The 24945-nt window shown below is 45.6% G+C and overlaps 1 protein-coding gene and 1 long non-coding RNA gene across 4 annotated transcripts in view; one reads left to right on the top strand and one right to left on the bottom strand.

The window, feature by feature from the left end:
- The window catches only part of ntrk1 (neurotrophic tyrosine kinase, receptor, type 1), a 29262-nt gene extending 21298 nt beyond the window's left edge, over positions 1-7964 (bottom strand). The window contains exons 1-5 of the mRNA XM_086037268.1: positions 7771-7964; positions 3265-3339; positions 2895-2966; positions 1338-1406; positions 185-342 (exon numbers count right to left, since the gene is read on the bottom strand). Coding sequence (XP_085893394.1) covers positions 185-342; positions 1338-1406; positions 2895-2966; positions 3265-3339; positions 7771-7964 — 568 coding nt within the window. The remainder of the gene's footprint in view (positions 1-184; positions 343-1337; positions 1407-2894; positions 2967-3264; positions 3340-7770) is intronic.
- LOC147143046 (uncharacterized) overlaps positions 1-24945 on the top strand; it is a 49032-nt gene that overhangs the window by 22979 nt on the left and 1108 nt on the right. Inside the window, exons 3-8 of one of the 3 annotated variants that reach the window (XR_015087758.1) lie at positions 4469-4613; positions 11394-11455; positions 11876-13683; positions 16327-16516; positions 22426-22504; positions 24527-24703. This is a non-coding gene — a long non-coding RNA (uncharacterized LOC147143046). Of the gene's footprint in view, positions 1-4468; positions 4614-11393; positions 13684-16326; positions 16517-22425; positions 22505-24526; positions 24781-24945 lie in introns of those variants that run through there. The other 2 variants (XR_015087756.1, XR_015087757.1) reach the window with 2 other exon arrangements.

Here is a 24945-nt window from a genome sequence, read left to right as displayed (position 1 = left end):
ACACTCCGTGATATTTGCTTCTAATCTCCGTGATAAATTTGTGTATAATTCACTCGTGCAAACCAAAATGGCCGACTTCCTGTGCCTTTTTCGGCATAGCTCCTTTGCGTGCCTGTCAAAATGTCAAGTGGCTAAGCGGCTTCGAGGGGGCGGGGGCAAAAGCCAAAAGGCGCCGGCAACTCACTGCAGTTGTCCAAGACGACCGAGTTGAGCAGCACTTCCTGTCCGGCGGCGGCGAGACAGGTCAGCAGCTGGCCGTCCGGGTCGCCCCGCTCGCCGCGCTGCCACTGCTGCAGCCAGTGCAGCTCGCACGAGCAAGCCAGAGGGTTGTCCAGCAGAACCCTGTTGGCGAAATCGACACACGTGAGCGGACAAACTTTGCCGAATGCATTCGACAAAAGCATCCAGGCAATTACCGGCGGGAAAATGTCACCAAAGCGGCGTGGCAATCAAGCGCACTTTTTCTTGGAGTAAAAAAAGATCAGCCAGCCAGCGGCAGCGGCTCGGGCTTGAAGCTCATGTTTAACCTTTACGTTGCCACTTGATGTTTCTTTTTTTGCGCTGCACGGCAACTTGCTGGTGAGCACCAAAAGCCTCTTCATTGCCTCACAAATGGCCTGAAAATTATAGCCAACGAAATAGCTTTCTGCAAGCAGCAGGATGCCGTTTCAACAATGAACTCGCTTGGATTTGCCAAATGTTATTTGGGGGGGAAAAAACAACAAACAAAAAAAAAGAACTTTGGAAGTTGCAGCACATTTTTTTTTTTTTTTTTTTTTTTTTAACCGGAAGCAATTCACATCACCAATGGTGGCTGTAAAAAAAAAAAAAAGAAAAAAGAAAAAAAAAAAAAAAAAGTCAAATCATCAATATTTGCATTTGGTGGCCTATTGTAAGAAGGAAAGACAACAAAAGGATACCGAATTTAAAAGCGAGAACATGAAACATGCTTCGATGCGCTTGAAACGATGCAACGGAAAGACTTTGACCACAATTCGATTATCATCTTGCTCACTTTCGACCCTTTTTATTTGCGTTTATATTTGACGCACATTCTTCTCGCGCCGCTCGAGAAGCAGCTGCTCTCAGTCGCATTGAACGCACGCGTCTTTGGTGACAATCCAAATCTCGACTGCAGTCTGTTCTGCAAGACAATTTCGAGCTCCTCCTCCAACAGTGAGCGCGCACAAATTGCCAGCAAAGGGGTGCGGCAGGGGGAATACAAAAGGCAACTAAATCATCCAAGAGGTTGGGCACCAAGTGTAAACATCACGTTCAGTGGCAGCTCAGATCAGCTCGTGCCATCTTGGCGACGGACTGGAGATGGAGGCACTCACAGGTTGAGCAGGGGCAGAAAATGGAAGACCCGCCACGAGATGTGCTCCAGACAGTTGGACGCCAGGTTCCTGAAACAAACAAACAAGCAATTGCTCGCATCTACGTTCACATTTTGCATCCGACTCACCCCGTTCCAATGTCAACGCAGTACAATTAGGGATCCATCGATTATTTTTTTGTCCATTTTTTCAAATGTGTTCTGTTCGTTTTTGTCCAATGTATTCTGTTATTGCCTGGTGGTTTTCTATGTTTTATTGTTTGACTATTTGTTTTTTAATATGCGTGTACTGCAGTCATGTATCTTTTTTTGTGTTCATGTATTTTTTTTCATAAACTTTTTTTTTTTTCTAAACTTGTAAGTGTACCTAATATTTTGACCTGTGCCCCTCTCGCGAGCAAATAAATCGCAGATGGATTTCTTTTTTATTTTTGTTTTTCCTCTTGTGAGCAAATGTGGCAGTAAAATAAAAATATATGGTTCAGTGAAATCCTGAATTTCCTGTTGTTTTTTCATCTGTAGGCAAAACATCAGCCACCCCGCCCCCCCCACCCCCAGTGGAATTATTGATTAAGCTATAATGGAGCCTGAGTGGAGTGTATTTATTATGCATCAGTTGTCAATAATCCGCCAAAGTGAGCGAGTAAAAGGTGACTGGCGTACGTCGTCTCCGCTTTCCCCCAAAACCGAGCCGCGCCGCGCTTGCTTATCATCCAAACACCGGCGAATCCCAAAGATAAGGCACACCAAGAACAGAAAGGGGGGGAGAAAAAAAAAAAAAGTTTCTTCCCTTGCTCACATTGGTCACCTGCGAAAAAAGCCAACCAAATCAATGCGCAAAGACCATCCGGCGTCGTCTCGCTGAAACTGAGGTCAAGTTTCACTCACAATTTCTTGGGCAAGAAAATGTCATCCGAGCTTAACAAATGATGTTACCTGATGATGTGTGACAGCGTCGTCGCGTGTTCAAAAGACATTTTGCTGGAAAGCCGAGGCATCGTCAAAGACCTTTGTTTTGATTATGTTTGGATATTTTTCTTTTTCATTGATTAATTTCTGTTTGCCTTATTTTTATAGTTTTTAATATGTAATTATACGCATTTGTTTTTTGGGCAAGTGCAACAATTCAGTGATTAACAACTCATCGATTTATCAAAATGAACAACAACTGCTTTGATCATCAATTCATCGTTCAAAGACATATTGTCCAAAACCTCGTAATTTCTCAACAGTAAATCTGTCTTTGTGTTTCATGAAAGTACGACTTTGGCAAACATCTTGCCTTGAGGGATGTTACGACCCAACCACGACATGAATCATCGTTAATTGTGCATTTTCTGCATTGTCCATTTTTTTAATACGATTCATCGATAATTAAAATAAATAAAGTAACGCGCCTTCTATTCTCCCATGTCTTCCCATGTTTTTTCCTGCTATTATGATTAGGATTATTAATTTGGTCTCGTCAACTTCTGATTATTTTTTTCTGATAGAAAACGATTGAAATCAAATTAATCGGTTTCAGGATCAACGCTTTGGCCAGGGGTGCCACACTTACACGTACTGCAGCTTCAGGTTGTGGCGGAAGGCGTTGGCAGCGATGTGTCTCAGCTTGCACGACGTCACCGTGCTGCAGGGAAACATCCACAGGATCGCGAAAATCGAGTCAGCACAGTTCCCAATCGAAAGGGCCATTTGTGTTCATTCCGTTAACGAAAATTAAATGGAAAATATTTCAAGTATTTGTCCTGTAAAAAAAAAAAAGTGATTCATTCTCTTAGGAGAATAAAGTTTTCCAATTTCTGCAAGTGAAACCACAACTAGCACATTCAATGACTAGAGAAGCTTGCCAACAAATGGTGTCTAGCAGTGACACTTTAGCAAGCACCAAAATAAGACATGATGATGATTATGATTATGATACTTACAGGTTTTTCAGCTCTTTGTAGTTAATCATCTCCGCTTGCGTGATATTTTCCAGGCCGGCTTGGTTTTCAATGTAGCTGCGAACAAAGTAAGCAGGAAATGTGGTTATGTGTGTGGAAAACAATGCGAGTGAAAAGGTGCTGTGCTGCACCGGCTGTTGTCGGGATGAACGCTGTCCAAATTGTCCAACACGCAAAAACTTTGAGGGCCGTCGTTCAATTCGGCAGCCGCAAGGACGCACTCCTCCTCCTCTCCTCTTATTGAGGTTTGTATTTCTTTGCCACTCATCGCTGCTGCCGTGTGAAAGTATCAATGTCTTCAGATGCTCCATCATCATAATCCTTGGTAGAATGTTTTCATCCAAAGAGATTTAAAAAAAAGAAAAGAAGAAATTCAATAAATTAAACTTGCTGAACCCAATACTCTTCTTTTTTCTTTTGAGATCCCAACAATGTCCCCAAGAAAATGTGCATTTTTGTGAATGTCTTTTTTCTTTGTGGGGGTGGAGGGAACTCTCAATTCCATGAAAACAAGTTGTCTTTTTGTCTCCAATTTCTGTGGTTGTTCATGAAAGTAGCCTGAAGAGCTTTGTGTTGAATCAAAATAAGAGCTGCTTGTGCGCTGGAAAACATTTTTGTTTCGTTTGTTTTTTGCCCATTTTCTGACAGATGTTATGGACCATCCGCTAACTTGTCATCAATGGCTGGTAGCGAGAAAGCAAACGGAGAGCAAAGAAAACTTGGATTGTGTGCAGTCATTATGTGGTAGAACTGAAGTGATTTGGGTTTTTGTCAAGAAAACCATGGAACATGAATGGCTTCATATCAGCTCTTCAATTAAACTCTTAGCAGCATTTTTTGTTCTCATCGTTATAATTGTCCAAACAGATGCAACCGCTTTCAATGTAGAAAATACACTTTGGTCTTGTTTAATTGAACAAACTCTGAATCTGGAACAATGGTGTTGAGCCCTTTGGAGGCACGAGCTCCTCATCCCCAATTTTTTTTTTTTTTTTTTTTGCTGTCCTTTCTTCTCTTGACGTTACTCGCTCTCATCGGTCCAAGCAGCGATTTCCGGAACTTCCGGCTCTAGCCGAAGCGCGCGCTCGCTTGTTGATTCTGGCAGCTGAATGAAGCTTGACGCCTTCCGTTCGCCCCCTGGTGGTCGTCTGACAACCGCTTGTGATAATATCTCGCCGCCGATCAGGTTCATTCCATGGTGGCAGCCAAAACCGTGATCAAGATTCCAATGTGATGAGTTGTGCACCTCCAGAACAACAAAACAGAGTTGGACAGCCCTGCCTCAGACTGTTGCTGCTTATTTCCAGCGCGAGCCGCGTCAAGACCGTCCGGTAAGCCGCTAAAGCGCTCAAGCTATGCATACAAATGCCTGCGGTGTGTGGCATAGTTTCAGGCGTCCTGCTTGTTAGCAGCAGTAGGCCAAGCTGATTTTGTGTGTGTGTGTGTGTGTGTGTGTGTGTGTGTGCGCGCGTTCCTGTTTGATCGGCCCACGCAGCCGTAATGTGATTAGAGGGGCAGGTGGGCCCAGGATCGCCCGTCGACTTAACTTATTGGATTGAGCCAATTGGGTTGTATATCATCTATTGTTCCCGGGGGAGAGCGGGTGCGCATTGACTGGCAATTCACAAAATTGAATTTATAACTCTGCGTATGATGAATCTGGGCCCGTCGTTAATGGCCTCTCGCTTTTGTTGGGCGCGTAATATAGCGGCCGCCGTTGTTTTTGAAAATGCACACTTATTGATTTGCGAAGCCGAGCGCTTACTGTAGCGCCCGTTAGCGAGGGGGCGGGGTGGGGGGGAGAAGGCCGCCAAGATGGCCGTGGGTGGCTCACAGTGACGGCGATGATGGAAGTGTGAGTAATGCACTGGCGCCACTCATATAGCGTTTCAGAAAAGTTCTCGACAATTGCTCGGTCGCCTAATTGCGCCGAACAAAGCGAGAAAACAGCGTGGCGTTGCCCACGGCGACATTTACAGCGAGAGTCGCCGCTTTCATGACAATATATAGAAACCCGGCCCTCCTAAAATCACTAAAGCACATCTCAAAGTCTCCGGAAAACAACTCCTGTTGATTCCCTCTCCCAGGCAGGTAAAGCCATGAAAGATGCCTTTTTTTCATAAATAATGCCATTGGGGCGGGGGGTGGTGGTGAATATGTTAAAACAGAAAAAGTCTTAATCTTGCACAAAAAAAAAAAAAGGCTCAATATTGTGAGAATCAAGTCATTTTGGAAAAAGTTGTATTTTTTCAACAGAATTATCTTTTTAAAACCTTTTTTCCCTTAAGGTATGCCAAAGTCTGACACAGCTACTCATATTTTTTCAAGAAAAGGTTATTGACTAAAATCATAGTCTTAGGAGAAAAACATTTTTTGAAAATTTATTTTGAGTCATATTTTTTTCCCCAAGTAGTTTTGCAGAAAATGGTCATCTTCTCTTTCTTTTCAAGAATGTACTTTTTTGGGGAGCGAAAATCCTAATTTTATTTCATTTTTTAAATCTGAAAAAATGTCTCAATCTAATGAGAAGTAGTTTGCTAAAATTGTTCATTTGCAATTTGATTTTTTTCTAAGAAGCATTTTTTTAAAGTCACATTAAAAAAAAAAAAAAAAAAAAAAGTTATTTTTTTTTCCAGCAGCACAATGCGAGAATGTGAGTGACTTTGATGAGAATGACATTTCCATTTGCACGCTGGCGCGTCTTTCATAAAATGCCACCGGAGCCCTCCTGCAATCTCAACAGAGACGACGAACTAAAAGCTCCTGTTGATTCCTTTCTCAACGGCAAAACTTTGAAACCCAAGCTTCCTTCCTTCCTTCGTCCTTGCTTGCGGTCCAAGCACGTCTTGCAAAATCACAAATAAGGTCAGGGCAGACTTCAGCGGATCGTTTGCCTGGAATTCACTTTGCAGTCTCAATAATTGAAAAATAGTTTGTGTATCAAAAATGATTTGCACAACATCACATGGGGGCCAAAGTCATGAGCCGCTGACCTCAAGAAGTCGGCCGGCTATCTTACAAATGGTTCATGCACAAAAAGAAAAAAAATAATAATAATCCAATAACAATAATCAAAATGTGGAGAATTTTCAGGAGGCTCTGTGACGGACACCAGCGCAAACACGTTTTCTTGGCATGGAATGGATTTCCAAGGCTTGTTTTTGCTTCTGGTTTTCCATAAATCAAGGTCAAGGTAAACTTTAACTTTAACTTGAGTGAGATTAGTTGAACTTGCTCAAGTTGGAATCGGCGCTCTGGCAACTCCAAGACCCGATTCTCAAATACGTCATTCCTGGGTAGGAATCGCAACATGTTTCCATCAAAGTTCAGGTTGGTTGAAGGTTGTGAGTTCAAGCTTCAGCCCTTGTTACCACGTCAAAGTGCCCTTGAGCAAGGCACTCAACCCCCACTTGCTCCTGATGCTGCGTCATCGAGAAGACGGCCGCTGTTCAAGCGCCTTGAGTACCTCGAAGGCAGAAAAGGTGAAAGCTCAGCGAACATCTCGCCGTTGTCCTGATTGAGAAAGTTGGAGTCTGCCCTCCACCTCAAAGACGCTCATTTCAAATTCAGCAGAAACGTCTAAACGCGTGTGGCTGCAACCAAAGTCAAATTTCCACTGCTATCACAATCACTTGCATCATCAGGTGAGTAAGCCGTCTTGTTTGTCAACTGCGCCGCCAATACTCACTTCCCCTTGGAGAAGTGGGAGTGCCCACGCCAACCTCCAAGACCCTCATTTCAAATTCACCCAACTAAATTTAGATTTAGGCATTCAGCCAAGGAAAAAAAAAAAAAAAAAAAAAAATGAGATCCAAAGCCTCGGCTTCAGTCATATTGCTCTTTGTTTGATCCATGTAAGATTTTGTAGTGACTACCAGACCAAATAAACTAAACTAAAAATCTCTTTTACGAGGGTGTCGTCAAGACAAGTTCAAAAAACCAACAAAACTTTTGCCAAACAATCTCATGACAGTTTGCCTTTGCATCATCCAATGTCTTCAAAAGCAAAATAGGAGAAGCTTGGACGGCCTCCGAGCTGCTTGCAAGCCCTCCGAACGTCTTCAATGAGATCAGATCCTTCGCTTTCGGCAGTTGCCAAATCTTTAGGGAGAAGCTGCCATATTGAAGAGAACGTTTCCCCGGCTCAGTGCAGATCTCAGACACAGTTCAAAGTCAAAGCATGAAGCCATCACAAACACCTCCGTCAAAGTGGTCGTTGGCCGATCAATTTTCAGGGCACCGAATCGATCGCAAGTGGACTGTTCTGGTTGTCTTGGAAGACAAATCCAGTCCATCTCGGGATTGTGGACCACGCGCGTGTCCGTCGCAATCAAGAAAGTTGGTGTCAGCCCCGCAACTCAAGAATTCAGCAGACGCTCCTGCCGACATGCGGCTAAAACCGAACGAGATGATGTATAGACACCGGGAAAACGCCTCCGTCGACGTGGTCATGGCAAAAGGATCGTCATCCGCGCCGGCCATACTCACATCTCGGTCACGTTCTCGCTCTCTTGCGGCGCCAGGGCCGGGACGCCGGCGATCCCGTCGGGCTCCAGGCACTGCAGCACGGCGAAAGAGCAGCGGCAAGCCGACGGGCATCCTTGCAGGGTGGGCGCCGGTGCCAGGCTCAAGAGCAGGGGCAGCGCCAGCACCACGGACGCTGCGCCCTTTGCCGTGGCCATTCTGGCGAGGGGGGGGGGGGGGGTGCTCGAGGGTCTTCTCTCGCCTGGGGTCAGCAGAGATGAGCGCTCACCAGCGGAGATCCCGGCTGCTCGGGGTCCGGCGCGGAGGCGCAGCTGTACTGAGCAGCGGGAGGGGCCGGCGGACGGGTGGCCAGGCGAGGCGAGGCAGGCGAGGCGAGGCGAGGCGAGGGCCCTCTGGGGACATGGTGGGGGTGCCGGCGGTGGAGATGGTGGGCTGGTGCCGCTCTCTTTCTCCCTCTCTTTCGCTCGCCATCCCATGGAAGGAAGGGAGGGGCAAGAGTCACTAGACACCTTCCAAACTAAGAGGGTGGGATTTTTTTTTTTTTTTTTTTTTGCGTTCAGAGTGTGTTGATGCTGATGCTGAGGAGATCTCATCAGTGGAAGTTTTGCCCAGTCCGGATGTTCGCTGTACGGAATTGCGGACCGAGCAAGGAATGTCAACTCCAAAAGTAGTTAGTTGGTCCTCGCCTTGGAGACGTTTCAAGCGCAAGTCAACCCAAACATTTTTTTTTTTTTTTCAAGAATATGTTCCCAGCAGGCGGCACGGTGGCGACTGGTTAGCACGTCCGCCTCACAGTTCAGAGGTCGTGGGTTCAATCCCAGCTCCGGCCTCCCTGTGTGGAGTTTGCATGTTCTCCCCGTGCCTGCGTGGGTTTTCTCCGGGCACTCCGGTTTCCTCCCACATTCCAAAAAACATGCATGGTAAGTTGATTGGATACTCTAAATTGGCCCTAGGTGTGATTGTGAGTGCGGATGTTTGTCTCTGTGTGCCCTGCGATTGGCTGGCAACCAGTTCAGGGTGTCCCCCGCCTACTGCCCAAAGACAGCTGGGATAGGCTCCAGCACGCCCCGCGACCCTTGTGAGGAGAAGCGGTACAGATAATGGATGGATGGATGTTCCCAGCAGGCCAACTAGTTGAAACACGCAATTCTAATTCATTTTGCGTTTGTGGAATAACTGTTGATCCGCTCGTTTTTAGCCATCTCTGGTGGCGGCCATTTTGTCACTTCTGTCGACTGAAAATGACATTACAGCTCAGGGCTCAGGTAACGACCAATCACGGCTGACCTGTTTTCTCAATCTGAGCCGTGATTGGTCGTTGTGAGCAGTTGTGATGTCATTTTCAGTCAAAAGAAGTGACAAAATGGCCGCCCCCGGAGATGGCTAAAAACGAGTGGATTAACACTTATTCCACAAACGCAATATTTATCAGAATGCCCTGTTTCAACTAGTGGGCTTGCATAGAACGTATCCTTGAAAAAAAAAATGTTTGACTTTTTCCTTTAACTTGTGTTGTTGCAAGCTAGCTGTAATGAGGCTAACCTGGAGCTCGCTCCTGACCACTTAATGGACGGGAGAGGCTAAAAAAAAAAAAGAAGAAGAGTCGAGTTCCAAGCTATTTGAGCAATTGATGTTGAACACAAACCCGCAAAATGACAGACGGCCGCGTATTTTGATCTTTTGCATCAACGTTGGCTTTGGAGTCCGCAGCTCCAAACCGCTGAAGGAGGCAGCACAAACCGTTTGCGTTAGCGCCTCCGCGGACATCTCATCAGTCCAGCACTCAAACGTTGTCTCCAGAAGTGGTGGCCGCTTCTACAAATGCGTTGCCCCACCCCCGCCCGCACAGCCAGCCGCTCCACTCACCAGTGAGGTCGCCGTGTCCCGACCACAATTACTGACCGTGTGCTAAAAAGCCATTTTTTGCTGCTGTCATCAGGATTATCTGCTGCCTTAATTACTCTTCCTTTTACACGCGCTTCTTTTTTTTTTTTCCTTTTTTCTTTTCTGGGGCTTAGCTCAGCAAAGTGCTGCGGGACAAAGCGCTTATTCACAGGAAAAGTGTTGAGGCCAGAGAGCGCGAGGGAGATGAAATGGGCTGCAGTGCTCGTCGTTGGTTTGTAGAAACCATCTTGACGCGTTTTACAGCACTCGCGGAAAGTTGCGGATATTTGGAGTGGACTTTCAGGATGAATGTAAAATGCACTCAAACCTTCGCAGCTGAGCGTCAAATGACATTCAGCCAAATTTGGGGTGCACATGTCCATCGGTTGAAGATTTCAGTCGTTTTTGCACAATTTGCTGTTTTCCAAGGCCTTCTACTGGTAGGCCTTCCTGTGAGCCTTCCAGTCTCTCGGTGGCAACTTGCTCATGACACTCGAAAGCTCAGTGTCCGCTTTTTCCGATCTTTGTTATTTTGAGGCCTTTAGAGGCCGACAATCGCATGCCAAAGTGTTGATATTGTCTTGTGACTTTTAACAACGCGTTGGTTTGCGACGCCTGGCAAACAAACGAGGCGAGCGCGTGGGGGTGGCTTGTTTACCGACCAGGAAATACGTCCGATAACGCGGGTCGAGTCGACGGCACGACAATGAGCGCGTCTGTTTCCTGCCGGCGGACTCCCGAGCAGCGTATTTATCTTTGCGGCGACAGCGGGAGATTGATTGAAAAGCCAAGTGTCCTAATTAAGCCGTCCTGTGCCCATCAATCATGCACAAAAACGCTAATCTGCTTAAATACCACGGGGGAAAAAAGAGGCAACTTTTATCCGTCCATCGGCCGCTGTTTCCGGCGAGCTTGTAAATGACGGCAAAGTTGCGAGGAAAATAGACCATCGCCAACCGGCAAGACGGAAACGGCCGTGACTTTTTAGGATCACTTAACAACTAGCCGGGCTTACGTAACGCGACAGCACAAAACGGGGATATGGGACGGAGAACTTTTCACAGTGTGCCTCGTACTTATTCTACTCATATCAATAACAAGCACTTGTTAAGACTGCTGGGGGGGGGGGAAAAAAGCTGGAATGTGAGTTAGAGATCAATCGGATCGATTGTGTCGCCACACTCACCTGAAATGTCTCAAGCACACCCAAGCACAAGACGACACCCATAAGGCCAAGCGTGCTCAATGAGGACGACGACTTTGGCGCTTCACGTCAACCGATGATGCCACAAACATTGTGTGTGGGGGGGCGGGGGGGGCTTTCAAACGAAGAATAAAAATGCAGACCTGGAAGCCATCCAGGCGGTCCAATTGCAAACGCGTTCAGGTTAATGAAATGGACTAGCTCGCTGCTTAGAAGGAAAAAAAAAAAAAACGGTCTCATTTCTATTCACATTGTTCCGTCTTGGCTTTCAACAACATGCCGTCATTTTTCATTTTGATGAGCAAGGACGTAATTCAAGCGCCGAGCGGGTGAGTAAAAAGCGCTTTTGGACCGCGCACAAGCAAAGGCGTCTACACGTGCAGAGCGGCAAATGTTTGAAGGCTGTTCGCGCATGTTACATGCGTGTTGCGTTGCGCACGTGCTCGGAAAGTGTCTGTGGTTGAGCTAAGAAAAAGTTTCAAGCTGGGACTTTTTAGGGGCTCTTCTGTTGATCACCTTTCATTTCTTTGCTTCTCAGAAGGAGGATTTGGAAGGCGGAGGAGGCCTTGCTTGAATCCACCCGGAACAACGCGACTGACGGTACTTCCAACTAGGTTTTGCACAAAGTAGCAACCCGCGCTGGTCCTTTTTCAATTTGAACCCAGTTATAAAAATTAAAAATAAATCATAATTCCCCCTTTGGTTACTTATTACTTGGAGCCGTCGTGTATGATGAGTTCAACAAAATCTTCACAATTATGCCATTCTTAATATTCAATAGAATAAAAAACAACGAAACACAAATTCCAAAATAATGTAATAATTCACTAAAAATGTAAAAGTATATATTTTTTCATGAATCTCACTGGGTGGGCATTCTGTCAATGTGGGTGGTCCTGTGCACACCCAGGCCCACCCATGGCTCCGCCCCTGTTCAAAGCTAAATAACAGCAAAAGGAAAACAAGGTTTTGATTTGTCTTTGGAAGCTCGATTTTATTTATTTATTTTTTTTTTTTCAGCGTACCCTTCCTCCTGCACACTGCACATCGCAAGAACAGCTCTCAACTCAGCTCGACATTCGTGTCGTAAAATTCAGCTTCCCCCAATCGCAAATTCCTAGACGAGAGCGCGAGCGATGCTCCTAAGCGGGCTGGTGACGCCGCGTGACCTCACGTGACCTCGCTCGCTCGCTCATGTTGGGGCCACAGCAGCACATGTCAGCCGCCGCCGCCGCTTATCAGATGAGCGCAAGTACAACAAGCTGCTGGAACAAGATCCACACCGACCCTCCTTATCTGCACATCTCAACATGGTCAACCATGCTAAACCGTCCCCTCCCCATTCCAAGGCCTCGTCCCGCTTAATCCCCCCGCCTCTTTTCCCCTTATCGAGCGGCCGGCTCCGATTCTTCATGGCTCCTCCTCCTCTTCATCTTTTTTTACATCAACACCAGCACGTCATTGTTTCCTTGGCATCGCAGGCCGAATCCACACCCTGCCTCTAATGCCCGCATTAGCCTGCCGGCCCGTGTTTATTGCCGTGCGCGCGCGTGCACGTGCACGTGCGTGTTTGATCATCACGCTTTGGGCAAACCCAGAATCAATGAGGTGTGCGCATGTGAAACCCGATCAGCCCGTCCCAGCCCGTCATTAGCAGACGGGCCGTGGACACCAGAGGCTCGTGTAGATGAGCAGAAACCCGAGGAGGAGTTTTGGGAGTTGGGGGGCCATGGGGGAGGGGGGCTTCTCAATCACAGTTACATCTCACCTCCCACGATGCAACATCCTCCTGTTACTGTTATCTGGCCTGGTCTCATTAGCGTTTAGCTAGATTTCTTACGGACAGCCATGCATCGGGCTTTTGGTGTGATATCGCCAAACAAAAAAAAAAATCTAATTAAAAAAAAAAAAAACGCCAATTGGAGGAAAGCGCTACAACTTGATTATTTTTCAAAATGTCTCCTCAAACCTTTTGGTTTTGGAGCCACTTCTGTGATTGGCTGACAAGTTTGCATTCAAATTATCCATTAATCCAGTCAACTGGTTCCACAAAAATGGTGGCCGCTTGTCACGTTAAACGTTTATGACATGCAACACCGATGCTACTTTCGTTTGCCAGTCCTTGGTGTTTCCTATTATGCGTTACCAATAAGCTAGTGGACTTCAAGGCAAAGTAAATACACCAAGTGTAGTTGTTTTTGTTTTATATTGACTGTAAGAGTTAACTTCTGCTTGAAGTGGCAAAAAACAGCTGGAAATACTTCCAGATGTTTCTTTTTTTGAACAGTTGTTCACTATTTGCCAATCTGCTACTTGTTGTGAAGTGCGTTGCTCTCAAGGTTTCGCTCGCAAGTCAAAAAAAAAAAATCCGCCTAATGACATCTTGTATGTCGACAAGGCTGATAAAAGTAATCGTGATTTTCCCCAAGCACAGAATGTTTGGGGGTGGTCATTTTTTGGAGCGAAAAATGTCAAAAGAAAAACAAAAACACATTAGTTGAGAATTGTGTGCACAATTCTGGGGCTCAAAGTGCAGCAGGTGCAACTTTCAGAAGAAAGAAGAAGAAAAAAGCAGCGAGTTTTGTGTGGACTGGTTCTGCTTCAACAAAAATAAATTAGGTGGGAATATTTCTCTGCTGACATTATGGGCCATCCTTGCCAGGAATGTTCATCTGTATAAAAGATGAAAGATCTTTCATTCGGTGCTTTCAGGTGGAAGAAGTGGAGCAGTTGCGGGGCTGTCTTGCAAAGTCACACAGAAGCCTGCAGTGGGATTAAAAAAATAACAACCACAAAATCAATTCTGGACAAACACCACCATGCCAAGGGTGAGAGCCCGACTTTTTTTCGAGTTACACTTGCAGCGTATTGACTGAAGTTGTTTTCGCACCTGAACATGTTACAGCTCATCCGCGATGGTCACAAGAGTTATTATAAGAAAACAACTTTTTAGTCGTTTTTTAAAAGTCGTTTTAAAACAAAATGGGCGGCCGTCATAGGCGGCCCAGCTCTTATTATTATTATTATCATTATTATTATTATCATTATTATGTGTGGCGGTAGCTAGTAGAGAATGTATGCTGCGATGGTAAGAAAAGATGACAGAGTTCATGGAGTGAATGGTAAATGCATCTAAAAAAAAAAAAAAAAAGCCACTGACTGAGTCAGAGTTGCTCACGGCGCGTTGCTATCAAGAAAAGTCACTCTCAGTCTTGTTTTTTAGTTTGAAGTGTCACAAAAGTAAAAAAATATTAGCATCAAGTCGTGGTTCTGCTTGACCTTTTTGGGGTTTTTTTTTTTCACAAGAAAGTAAATTTTCTCCGCTTTTTGTTCCGAAACGCGCGTTTATTATACAACCATGTTGAAAGATCAGACTAAATGCTTGAAAACGGCTTCCAGCAGTTATACGAAAAAAAATGACTGAGATGATCGTAGAGACATCACCGTATAAAATGTTAACAATATATTTAATGTAAATATTCATAAATGGTCCTTGACTTGCATTCTTCAAACATTTTGGGTAATGTCCCCTCAAATCCTGCGACTTTGCCCCCCCCCCCCCCCCCCCCAAACCCCCCGCCCCGCTTCAACTGTAGTACACGAGTCCACTTGTGGAGCGTGACTTTCGGCTTGTCCGCGGTGCTTGAAAGTTCCCAGAAGTTGGCCCCTTTTGTGCTCGGGGGAGGCGGCGTTAATGCCTGCTCTGGAGTCTGCTTCTGGAAGGGGCACACTTCGTCTGTCTGCAGCTCGAGGAAAAGTCGATCATGAAACGCGCGACGGGAGCATTACAACCGTTTGCAGCCCTGCCGCTGATGAGTGGAAAATCCCAAACGGGACGAGTGCATCCAACAGATGGAGCGGCGCAGGGTCCTTGCCTTCTTCACAGACACAATGTTCATGATCATCTTTGCTTTTTGGAAAAGGGTTCTCAAATTTGGCCTTCCATTTGTTGATGTCTGTTGATTGGGCAGGAGAATATGGATTTGCTTTTATTGTGGCGCTGGGATGGAATGTAAGCCCCGCCCATGAGGGCATTACTCTATACACTTTTTGACATTTTTGTTCGGTGATGTGCCAAGAGATTTTTATATTTGTCAAAAACGGAATGTGCCTTTGTTGATTGAAGGTCGAGTAAAACAGTGCACGAGCCCCGTGTGTTGCCCGCTGCTAAATTGTAGCATCCGTCATGACAACAATTCAAGTTTTGGCATAAAAGTCTGACCCTTCTTCTCTATTGATTCCTTTCCAGGACGATCCATTGGACGCGGTGTCACGTTGTCATGTTTACCCCGAGCTAGTTAACCCCCGGGCCGGCCCGGTCAGACCCGCTTGGCCTCTCCGGGCCTCCGAAGTCCCAACGTGACGACCGCGTCCCGGCGGCTTCATCCAGACGGATCAATTTCAGGCTGGCCCATGGCAGGCATCGATTTTACTCCAAGATAGCATCGCGGCTCCGCGGCTGCCGAATATCGCTTCTAATAACAAATAGAGCCAAAAAGAAGCAAGGCCACCGTTTGGTGACGTTTATCAGAAGATGTGCTCGCCGTTTTTGCTGACTCACCGCGTTGGTTGTTTGACTTTGACAGCCTGAGAGCAGCTTGAGCGGTCATCTTTGACCTCATTCTGCATGCCAACTAGCAACCGATAAACAAGGGGGAGTTTTTAATGTCATGTCACTATCAACTTTTTGGTCTTAATCTGCGCATAAATAGCTTTACTGTTTAGCAATGAATCCTGAAACATGAGCCAAAGCTTAAAATAAGCAGTTTCGCATCGCAGTGTTACAAGGCAAAACTTGCATTTTGCGCCGCATCAAAACGCATTGCTGACAATCAACCGCCAAAAGAAAGACAAAGAACCGCCGAGCTTCGCTGGGCTCACGTGACCTACCGCAGTTAATTAGAGCTCGAGGGACACTCTGTGCTACTTACACTGTAGCTGCAGCTAGCTAGCAATGAGCCACTAGCGCACCAAAACATGTTGCGGAGTCAGTACTTATCGCCTCCATGGCGGCAAATTAAGATATATTTCTAAAAGTATCGAATCATGAATGGATGACAAGCAAGGGCCGCCTGTACCTTCTCATAGGCCCCGGGACAAACCATCAAATATAGTGTGAATTTAAGAAATCAAATTGTTCATTCTGTTCAAATAAAAAAAGAAAACAGAACCAATTGTTCATACGTTAGATTGCTACATTTGTATTGTTTATCAAAATCCTTTGTTTCGGTCCCTGGAATTAACCTGCTCCTTAAAGCTCTTTAAATGAAATCCTTGATTTGCAATCTTGCTCTGCAAAGAAAGAAAAATGTAATCCTGCACATTGATAAACCGAAGTCGATAAAACTAAAATTAGTTTTTACCCAAAGTCCTGCACACAAACAAGCAAATCATTTAAATATTTGTAGTAGTTTTAACATCATCTCTCATTTTACTCTAGATAATGTAAATATATTTCTTTGCTTTTCTAGGGAAATAACGTGGTGACTCCCGTCAACGGAGGGCGGTGCCCAAGCGCCCTCTCTTGGCCATCTGCAGCTCGTCCTGCTGAGGAGCCCCTGGTAGCAAACGCGGCACTCTGAGGTCTGGTCTCCTTGGCTTGGCTCGGCTCCAACACCTTCAACACCTTCATCGCCTTCCCGCTGTCGCCGGAGGTGCCAGGTAGTCAACTCGCCTCCTCGCAAGTCTGTGCAAGTCCACTAGTGAGCTGCGAGCGATGTCCGCGCTGCTCACTATCAAGTGGCAAACTGTGGAAAGAAATTCCCAGAAAAAAAAAATCCCCCATAGCTCTGTATGTAGATCCGAGAGCTACTGTATGAAGGACGAACAGAGGTGGGGATAAAAACAACAACAACAACAACAACAAAAAAGAGCCAGCATTAGGAGGAACGTGAAAGAGGAGGCGGAAGGAGACCAGTTAGAGGGGAGTTGTTGTGATTTGTTGCTGTGTGGCGCGCCAAAGGAGCCTCCAGGGCAGCATGAGAAGCCTCCTCTTGATTGTCGGGAGTGCTGCCCCAAGACTGACGTACAATTCACCAAAGAGCAAGACATCAATATTTTCAAGTACGCTCATCCCCCGCTGCATCGCCCGCAGCTGCAAATCCGGCATGTCCATAGACCAGAGCGTTTTTTTGCATCGCCATAGACAGCCTAACAACAGTATCTATGTGGCGATGTCAGACCCATTTCAGCAATGGAAATTTCAACACAAATGGTAGAGCAACACATGTAGACAGACAATATAACAATACTTACAGAATCACTGGAATCGGGCCAAAACTCGCTGACGGACAGCCGTTTAAAATTAGAGGGGGACCGGCCTATGGACGGGTACTATCCCCCCCCCCCCCCCAGAAAAAAGGCGAATGACTGACGACGGAAGGGTACCCACGCTGCAGAACTCCCAGGCATGTATTGTCGCTGCCATGCGCCTTCTTTTACTCGAGCTTTGTTGGGGACCTTCCGTGCCTCTTCTTCTTGCTCTCAATTACACTGCATAAAGTGGATCTTAGCGCTGCCCCAAACATTGTGGCTAAACTTGGTACTACACTAAAGGTGCGCAACCGCGACTTTTGACGCTAGCGTCCTGTTGAAAGTGTGAACAATCATGAGCTGCCATGTCGTGTGCCATGTCCACATCATTTCTCCTAATCAGGTGCGGGCCACACCGGCGCTGCCGCCGCCGTGGCCAAGAACAAGAGCGAGCGTCGGGCTTAATGTTGGCGTCCCCCTGCGTGTAATCAATGGCTGTTTGGCCAACGTGATTGCGTGACGCCGTTTGATTGAGCGCACGACGGCGTCTCGCCAGCCGCCCTCGTCTTAGCGGCGCCATTACCTCGCAATTCCAAAGCGCGCTTTTCCGTTATTTTTTTTTTTTTCATGCCGCTTGACCCCCCCGCTGGGCTAAATATTACACCGACTTGCTTCAATCTATCATACAGTTTTTCCCTTTTTTTCATGTTTAGCAGAGCAGGGCACTAGGAATCATTCTCTCATTTTGTACTTGCTAATCACTATAGAAGGATTTTTATGTAGCGGACCTAAAAGAATATTTTTCTTTTTCGTGAAAATGAATATCGGCTCCAAATATTGGTTATCGACCTCCTTGACTACTAATAATCGGTATCGGCCTTGAAAAAAACATATCGGTCCAGCTCTAGTATCGAGGACGATATAGTTGACTCAAGGGCTGAAACGATTAATTGAAAGGGATTTTTCGGGATAAAGGGATGGAAGTCTAAAAAAAAAAGTATTTATCTGATTCATTGATTGATCCCCCAAAATAATTGACAGATGCCAACGATGAAATTAAACAAGGTCTCTAAACGATGAATGGATCACCAAAATGCTTGTAGATTAATTTCATCATCGATTACTTGATGAGGAATTGCAGCTCTGGTAGTGACCGTTGTCCGTGATGTTGTCTTTGGCGGCTTGTGGACCGACACACGTGCGTGACGTGTGAGTCTTAAGTGGTACACAGAAGCATTCCGTCCCGCCGTCCGTCCGTCCGTCCCGCCTCCTCTCCTTCCTCCTCTTGGGATCGGGACAGCCATTAAATATGAATTAAAAACCACACAGGCCTCTTTGCCTTCCAAAATGTCATTACATATCTTCATGGCGGCCGGCTGTTGAATAAGCATTTTGCAGGGCTCCCCCGGGTGCCAGTGATGTGGGTTGGGAGTGGGCGGGGGGGTGGACAGATGGGCCAGGAAGAGTAGAGGATGAGTGCAACGGAGGGGGCGGGGCGGGGTAGGGGTTGCATCCAGAGCGGGAGGAAGACCCTCTTCGTGGCAGGCTTTAATTGCGCCTGAAATGGAATCTGCATTACGGGCGGCCCCTAAGTGAGTGCACTACTGCAGCCAATAAGCTCGCACGCTCGCTGCATTGTACAGCCCGGAGGCCCAAAAAGAAACAAAACACCCCAGCTACAAACACTCACTGAAAAAAAAGAACACAATGAGTGCAATGTTAGCTGCAGTAGTAGGACGACAAGTGCCAGTATTGAGGGTACGCCTGGTAAAATTACACTCTCAAAACAGTCGGGTTCAAAATACCACAATTTGTGGTCAAAAATGGACCGATCCACAACTTGAGTCAATTTGACCCAACTTTCTTGGTTGTTTTTGAACAAAATAACCCATTGAATGGGTAGCTTTGTACAAAACAACCCCCCAAAAAATGGGCAGTTTTGTACAAAACAATGCAAGAAAATGGGTCAATTTGACCCAATTTGTGTATCCCTCCATTTTTTACCCCAAATTGTGTTATTTTATAACCCAACTGTTTTTAGAGTGTACAAGCAGTAGTCAATGTGGTAGAATGGCAGCGTGTTAGTACTTCATAGTAAAAACACGAATATTGGCAGTGTTCAGGTTTTTAAAAGTCATATACAGTAAATGAGCGCAATAACCCGAATATGCCCTTATTCGGGTTTTGAAAATTCTGAAAAAATTCGTGCCTGGGTTACACTCCTTTTCGAACCCGAATATGTGCGCACGTATACGCCGATCGGAATACCCCGATTGCGCGGGACACGGCGCATCCTCAACCTCAAGGAATGTAACACACGGAAATGACGTCTAATTGCGTCACATCGTTGTCCGTGCGTCGTCGTTGCAATCGGGATATTCATATTCGGAGTAACTTTGTCCGCGCCTAACATGACGTTTCATGACTCGACATTGTTTGGTGAGTTGACGTGGCGTGACGCGTCGCCACACGTCACGATGCCCCGCGAGTCCTCCCTCAAGGCTTTCGCTGTCGTCGGAACCGGACGAACGCTTTTACGGTTGAAACGCGGAGGCAGATGTTGTCGGATGTGTGCTGGCGAACACGTGACGGGGAGGGCCACCGCTCAATATGTCGCTCCGTTTTGAAACACGAGCCGCCCAGATCAGGTTGGCCAGTGCTCTCGACAAAAACAACACACGCAGAGGAGGAGGAGAATTTATTGTCTGCAACCAGGCTCCTATCGGGCAATATTACGATATTTTTATCCCTTCATTTTTTGGTTTTCACTAAAATCGTCATGAGCCAAAAGTGTTGAAGTCATAATCAGCATCGCAACAGGCCGACTTTCCCTTGAACATTTTGAACTACAATTTGAGTTTATAGTATCCGTAAACTCTTGGAATAGGTTTGGGTTTAGCTAACCCTAACCCTTGACACTCAAATAAATAAAAACCTAAATAATGAAATAAATTGAGTCATCAATAAAACAATCAAATACTGGCATCTGAAATGAAAATCCGTAGAGAGATGTGGAAAAAAAGTGCAGCAACTAAGGAAGTGACCTGGCATGTGGGCAAGGAGAGCCACGGTGGCCCGTTCCCTTTCAGCCCTTTCTCGAACGGGACAAATACTAAATGGCAACACTTGCAAGGGAGGCTGCTGTCGACCGCAGCACACATTTCAAACGGCACTTTTGTGCTCGGGCCTGGCCTTTCTCATTGGCCGTGACATCAGCCTGCCGTTCCCGTTTCCAATCGGAGGAAATCAAGCGACCGACGATCAGACACCCGTCAAAAGCGGTCGCATTGGCCCAAGTTCCTGATGTCCCTCGCGAGGCCACGCCCCTTAAGGGACACAAATTCCGCTTGAGCAAAGCGCTTTCTTTCTTTCTTTCCATTCTCTCTTCTTTCTCGGCAAGCCGTTGCCACGTTTCTTGATGAAAGCGCGTCGCTCAAGCGGCTTTTTTTTTTTCGAGGCGGCGCATTTGACAAATGAGGAATCCAAGTTAGAAGCTCGCTCACGGAATGGAATGAAACCCCCCGAGTTGAGGTGTTCTTGACTGGATGTGTCACGAAAATGCCGCGTGCACAGATTTTTATTTTTATTTTTTTTTTTCACGTGTCCCGGCTGCCAAACAGCAGCTGCGATATTGTGCGGGGCGTGCGTGTGCAGGCAGGCAGGGGGGCTTCACTTGCGCGCGTGCGCTACGGTCCACTTAAAGGCCCGTGGTTTCCGAGGAGGCCATTGTGTTTCCCCGGTCGCCTAGCGACCGTCTCCAAGGCCAGCGCTCCATTGTGGAGCGCCTCAATTGCTCACTGCCTGTTTCTACTTTTCCAAATTGTGCTGTAATTTCACAAAGTGCCGTTTGTCCCTTTGAGAGAAAAACGGATGGACAGAAGGAGAGAGACGGAGAAAGACGGCCAAGCGTGTGCTGATGACAACACCAAAACAAACAGGGAAGCGTTCCACTCGGCCCCTCCTCATATTTTGCAAAAAGACAAAAAGATTTTCAAAGTGCTTTAGTTATGAGTGCATTATCATTTCATTGTTTTTTAATTACTATGACTTCATGTTACCCACGTAGCTCTTTATGTGAATACATGACTGTCGGTTTTCAAAGAACAAAAATGGATTCGAAAATAATACCTTGATAGTAAAATAACTGTGCTTTTAAATGAATACATTTCGCACAGATAAAATAATATGTTGATTTGACTTGAAAGTAACATTAAAATTCAAATTTAACTTCATGAATACATTGGAAGTCAATTCGGTACTAAAGTCTTTCATTGTAAAGGAATGCATTTCCCAATATTAAATTGGCACATTAATGTCACTTTTGTTTCCAGTTAGTTCGGTTACGATAATTGAAATCAGCATCAATTGTAAAGTGAGACCAAATTTTCAATTCATACATTTCCGATAAATTCATTTTCGATCGATTTTAAATTGATACTTTTACAGTAAATTGGCGGTCATTTCAAATGATTACATTCCACGCGCATTTTCATTCACAACAAAACATTTACAGATAACATGTTAATATATTTACCGGTATTTCAAATTTGTAAAAATGACAAAATCACACTTCCAATTAATTTCAAACTGTATATTATTTTCAAATGAACACAATTTACATAAATGAAATGTCTACATTATATGAAGGTTCCATTTGCACTAAATGAATGACGAGGTTCCTTTCAAGTGATGCAATTTCTCACAAATAAATGAACACTTGCATTCGACATTCATTTGAAACCCCCCCAAAAAAAAAAAACATCCAGCTCGTCATTCACAAGTGAGCTTTAGTGTTATTGTACAGATGTGCCTCATATTGCCGGCCTGTTGAAATGTACTCAATGTGGACCGAAAGCATCACATGAGGCTCAAACGCGCGCACACGCACGCACATGTCGATTTGGCGGGCGAGAAAAGCGGGAGGGAGAGAGAGAGAGAGAGAAGAAGAAAAAAGGGAGAAAATTGGAAAAATTTGAATTGAGCAACATGTGGTGGGCGGAGCACACAAAAGCCCACAAAGGCTGTTTTTTTTTTTTTCTTTCTTTCTTTCTTGCTAGCTTTCCTTCGTGGTGACGTCACATTTGCGCACTTCTTTTTCTCCTTGAGCAGCACCTGCGTGCGCGTCCGTGTGTCAGCCAGTCGCCACAACACGCCAAACACATCTGGCGGCCGGCGCTTGGGACCCGGCCTCAGCCGGCCCGCTCTTCCGCTTCTTCGTCCTCTTCCGCTTCCTCTTCTTCTTCCTCCTCTTCTCAATACATCCTCCTCCTCCTCTTTCTCGGTCCACCTATTTTTCATTTTTGTGTTGATTTTAACAGGAACGCGTGTCGGCTTTGGCGCTGGGGAAAACGGCTCTGTGGACGAGGAAGACCTCCGCCCGGCGCCCCTTCACCCGGGGTAAGTGGCACTATTTTTTTCACATCCATCCTGTGTTTTTTTTTTTGGTTTGTTTTTGGTTTTTTTTCCATGCCCCAATTTGATTTTGAGGCTATTCTGCATAGTGGTCAAAACATTCGGTCCTCCACCTTCCACTGTAACGCCATCCAGTCCCAAATTGTGCCCATCTATACGCCATGCAAAACCATTCAAATGGGCCAGCAGGGCTTCCTAATGAAGTGGCTGGTGCTGCCTTCACGGCCGCTAGGAATTTCTACGTTTGTGGCTCCCTAATGTGACATCCTTTCTTAGCTTGGGAGGGGATCTTTCAGTACATTTGGCAAAATAACAAACAACAACAACAAAAAAGAAACGTCATCGCCAGGGCACTTCATTAGGTACGCCTTCTGCATTATCCCATGAGATCCACTTAACACATTTTGCCTGAACAGTGGTAATAATTTGCCTTTTTTGTCGAACATCCACAAGATGATCAACAACTACCACTTGCAATCATAAACCTGCGATGGCAAATTATTACGTCGGCAAAGTGCAAATTGTGTATTGCAGCTCAGAAGATGGTGCAGCAGGTGTACCTAATGAAGTGACTGAGGCTGCATTCAAGGCCGGTGGGACGTTTGTACTTGTGAAAGTGTTCCCTCGCGCACCTCGCATCCTTTGGCTCGTATTACACTTGGCAAAAGGCCCCAAAAAACGCATTCCTGACGACCTTGAACGCGGCGGGACATTTCATTAGGTACACATACTAATCTCACATCAATGATTTTGATTGACACTTGACTCTCTGCTTCATTTCCAAACATATGAAACCAGAATCTTCAAAAAAAAAAAAAAAGTTGCCGGTGTGGCATTGCCAATTTGAGGGTATTTATCGAACAATATACTGCCAAAATATCAGAAACAGCTAGTAGGGCTGCATTATTTAAAAAATGGTTTCATCAGTCAATTATTTTGTTGATTAATTGATGAATTGGATTTTTAAAATGGTTCATTTCTCTCCTTTTGTTCGAAAACAGGACATTATTTCAAATTGCAGCACATGCACAAACATGAATTAATTACGATTCACTTCATGTTTTGGTCCATGATTTTGTCAGAAAATGGGCAAAAACCTTGGCCATTGTTTTACAAAGTAAAAGCAAATGTTTTATTTTGGAAAAAAAAACCGCAAAGATAATCAGTTTGGTTTTGCGGAGCACTGCAGAAATTGGAGAAGATTTCCTGTTTAGATGCTGGAATCCCGAGAATTTGGGCAATTTTAAACCAAACAGGGTCTCTAAACGATTCATCGATTCTCAAACTCGTTGTTGATTGATTTACAATTGATTAGTTGTTGAGTAACTGATGAGCCGATTGTACCTCTAATCAAAAGTGGCGAAATTGTACGGGTGTAAATTGCTGCCTCACGTCAAGTCGTCAGGCGCCGCTTTTGACGACACGCTCACTGGACACTTCATTAGGCACACCCACACCACCTCATCTAATCAAAAGTTGCCACCATTTTCCGCCGTTGATGAGATGGCGCCGGTGTAGCTAATGGCGTGTCCCGCGCGCTTGTCATGTAACACGCCGCATCCATCACTTGAACGCCAGCGAGCATTAACAAGAACGGCAACGAGCCAAGCGGCTGCCCGGCTGGCTCCTTGCCTTCAGCGCTTTTAGTATTTTTCTTCTTCTTCTTCAATTATTGATCATGATTGACTGCATTTGTGGACTTGTGGAGCGGATTTGTCAGGAAATGCAACAGGTGGCAGTTCTTGCTTGGGGGTGGGGGTGGGGTTGTTAAATTTGTTCACTGACAAAAGTGTTTGCTGCTATTTTGCACCTAGTTGGACTTCATGTTACGCAATCTCCAAGATGTTTAACACACAAATAGCCGTTGAAAGGGAAACACTGATGACTTAGGACATCTTACAACCGGCACTCAGATCGTCAGAAGTATATGATGTCATGATGGGCAGCTGCCCGTCATGTATGGACTCCAGCAACTTCGATTTTTTTTTTTCACTTTTGGACTTCAAGGTCTTGACTCTAAGTTGCCTGAAGCTGTAGGAATCCCGTGGATGGCGGAAGCGCGTGCCGCAACATCCGGCCGCCACCGATTGGCATTGCTTTCCTTGCAGTGAAAGGATCACAACAGTTGGTGGCGCTAAGGCTCCGTGAAGCACCTTTGCCCACCGCAATAGGACAAAAGATTAGGTACAGTACAGTAGTCTTTGGTGCTGGCAATTTCTGTCTTTGCAGGTTTTGAGGAGAGCAAATATGTTTTTGATATAACTACAACACTGGTGAGTACAATTTCCTTCTGAAAAAACATGTTGTTTTTTTTTTTAAAAACGAATTTGGGGTGTTTTTTGTAAGGGGTTGGAGCAGATTAAATGCATTTGCATTCATTTCAATGGGGAAAGATGATTTAAGATACAAGTGCTTTGAGATGGAAA

This window comes from Filicampus tigris, chromosome 8 (genome assembly GCF_054856515.1).
Source record: "Filicampus tigris isolate MCC_2025a chromosome 8, RoL_Ftig_1.0, whole genome shotgun sequence".
Taxonomy (NCBI): Eukaryota; Metazoa; Chordata; class Actinopteri; order Syngnathiformes; family Syngnathidae; genus Filicampus; species Filicampus tigris.
The sequence above is the reverse complement of the archived record's forward strand: the minus strand, read 5'-3'. Positions and strand labels throughout refer to the sequence as shown.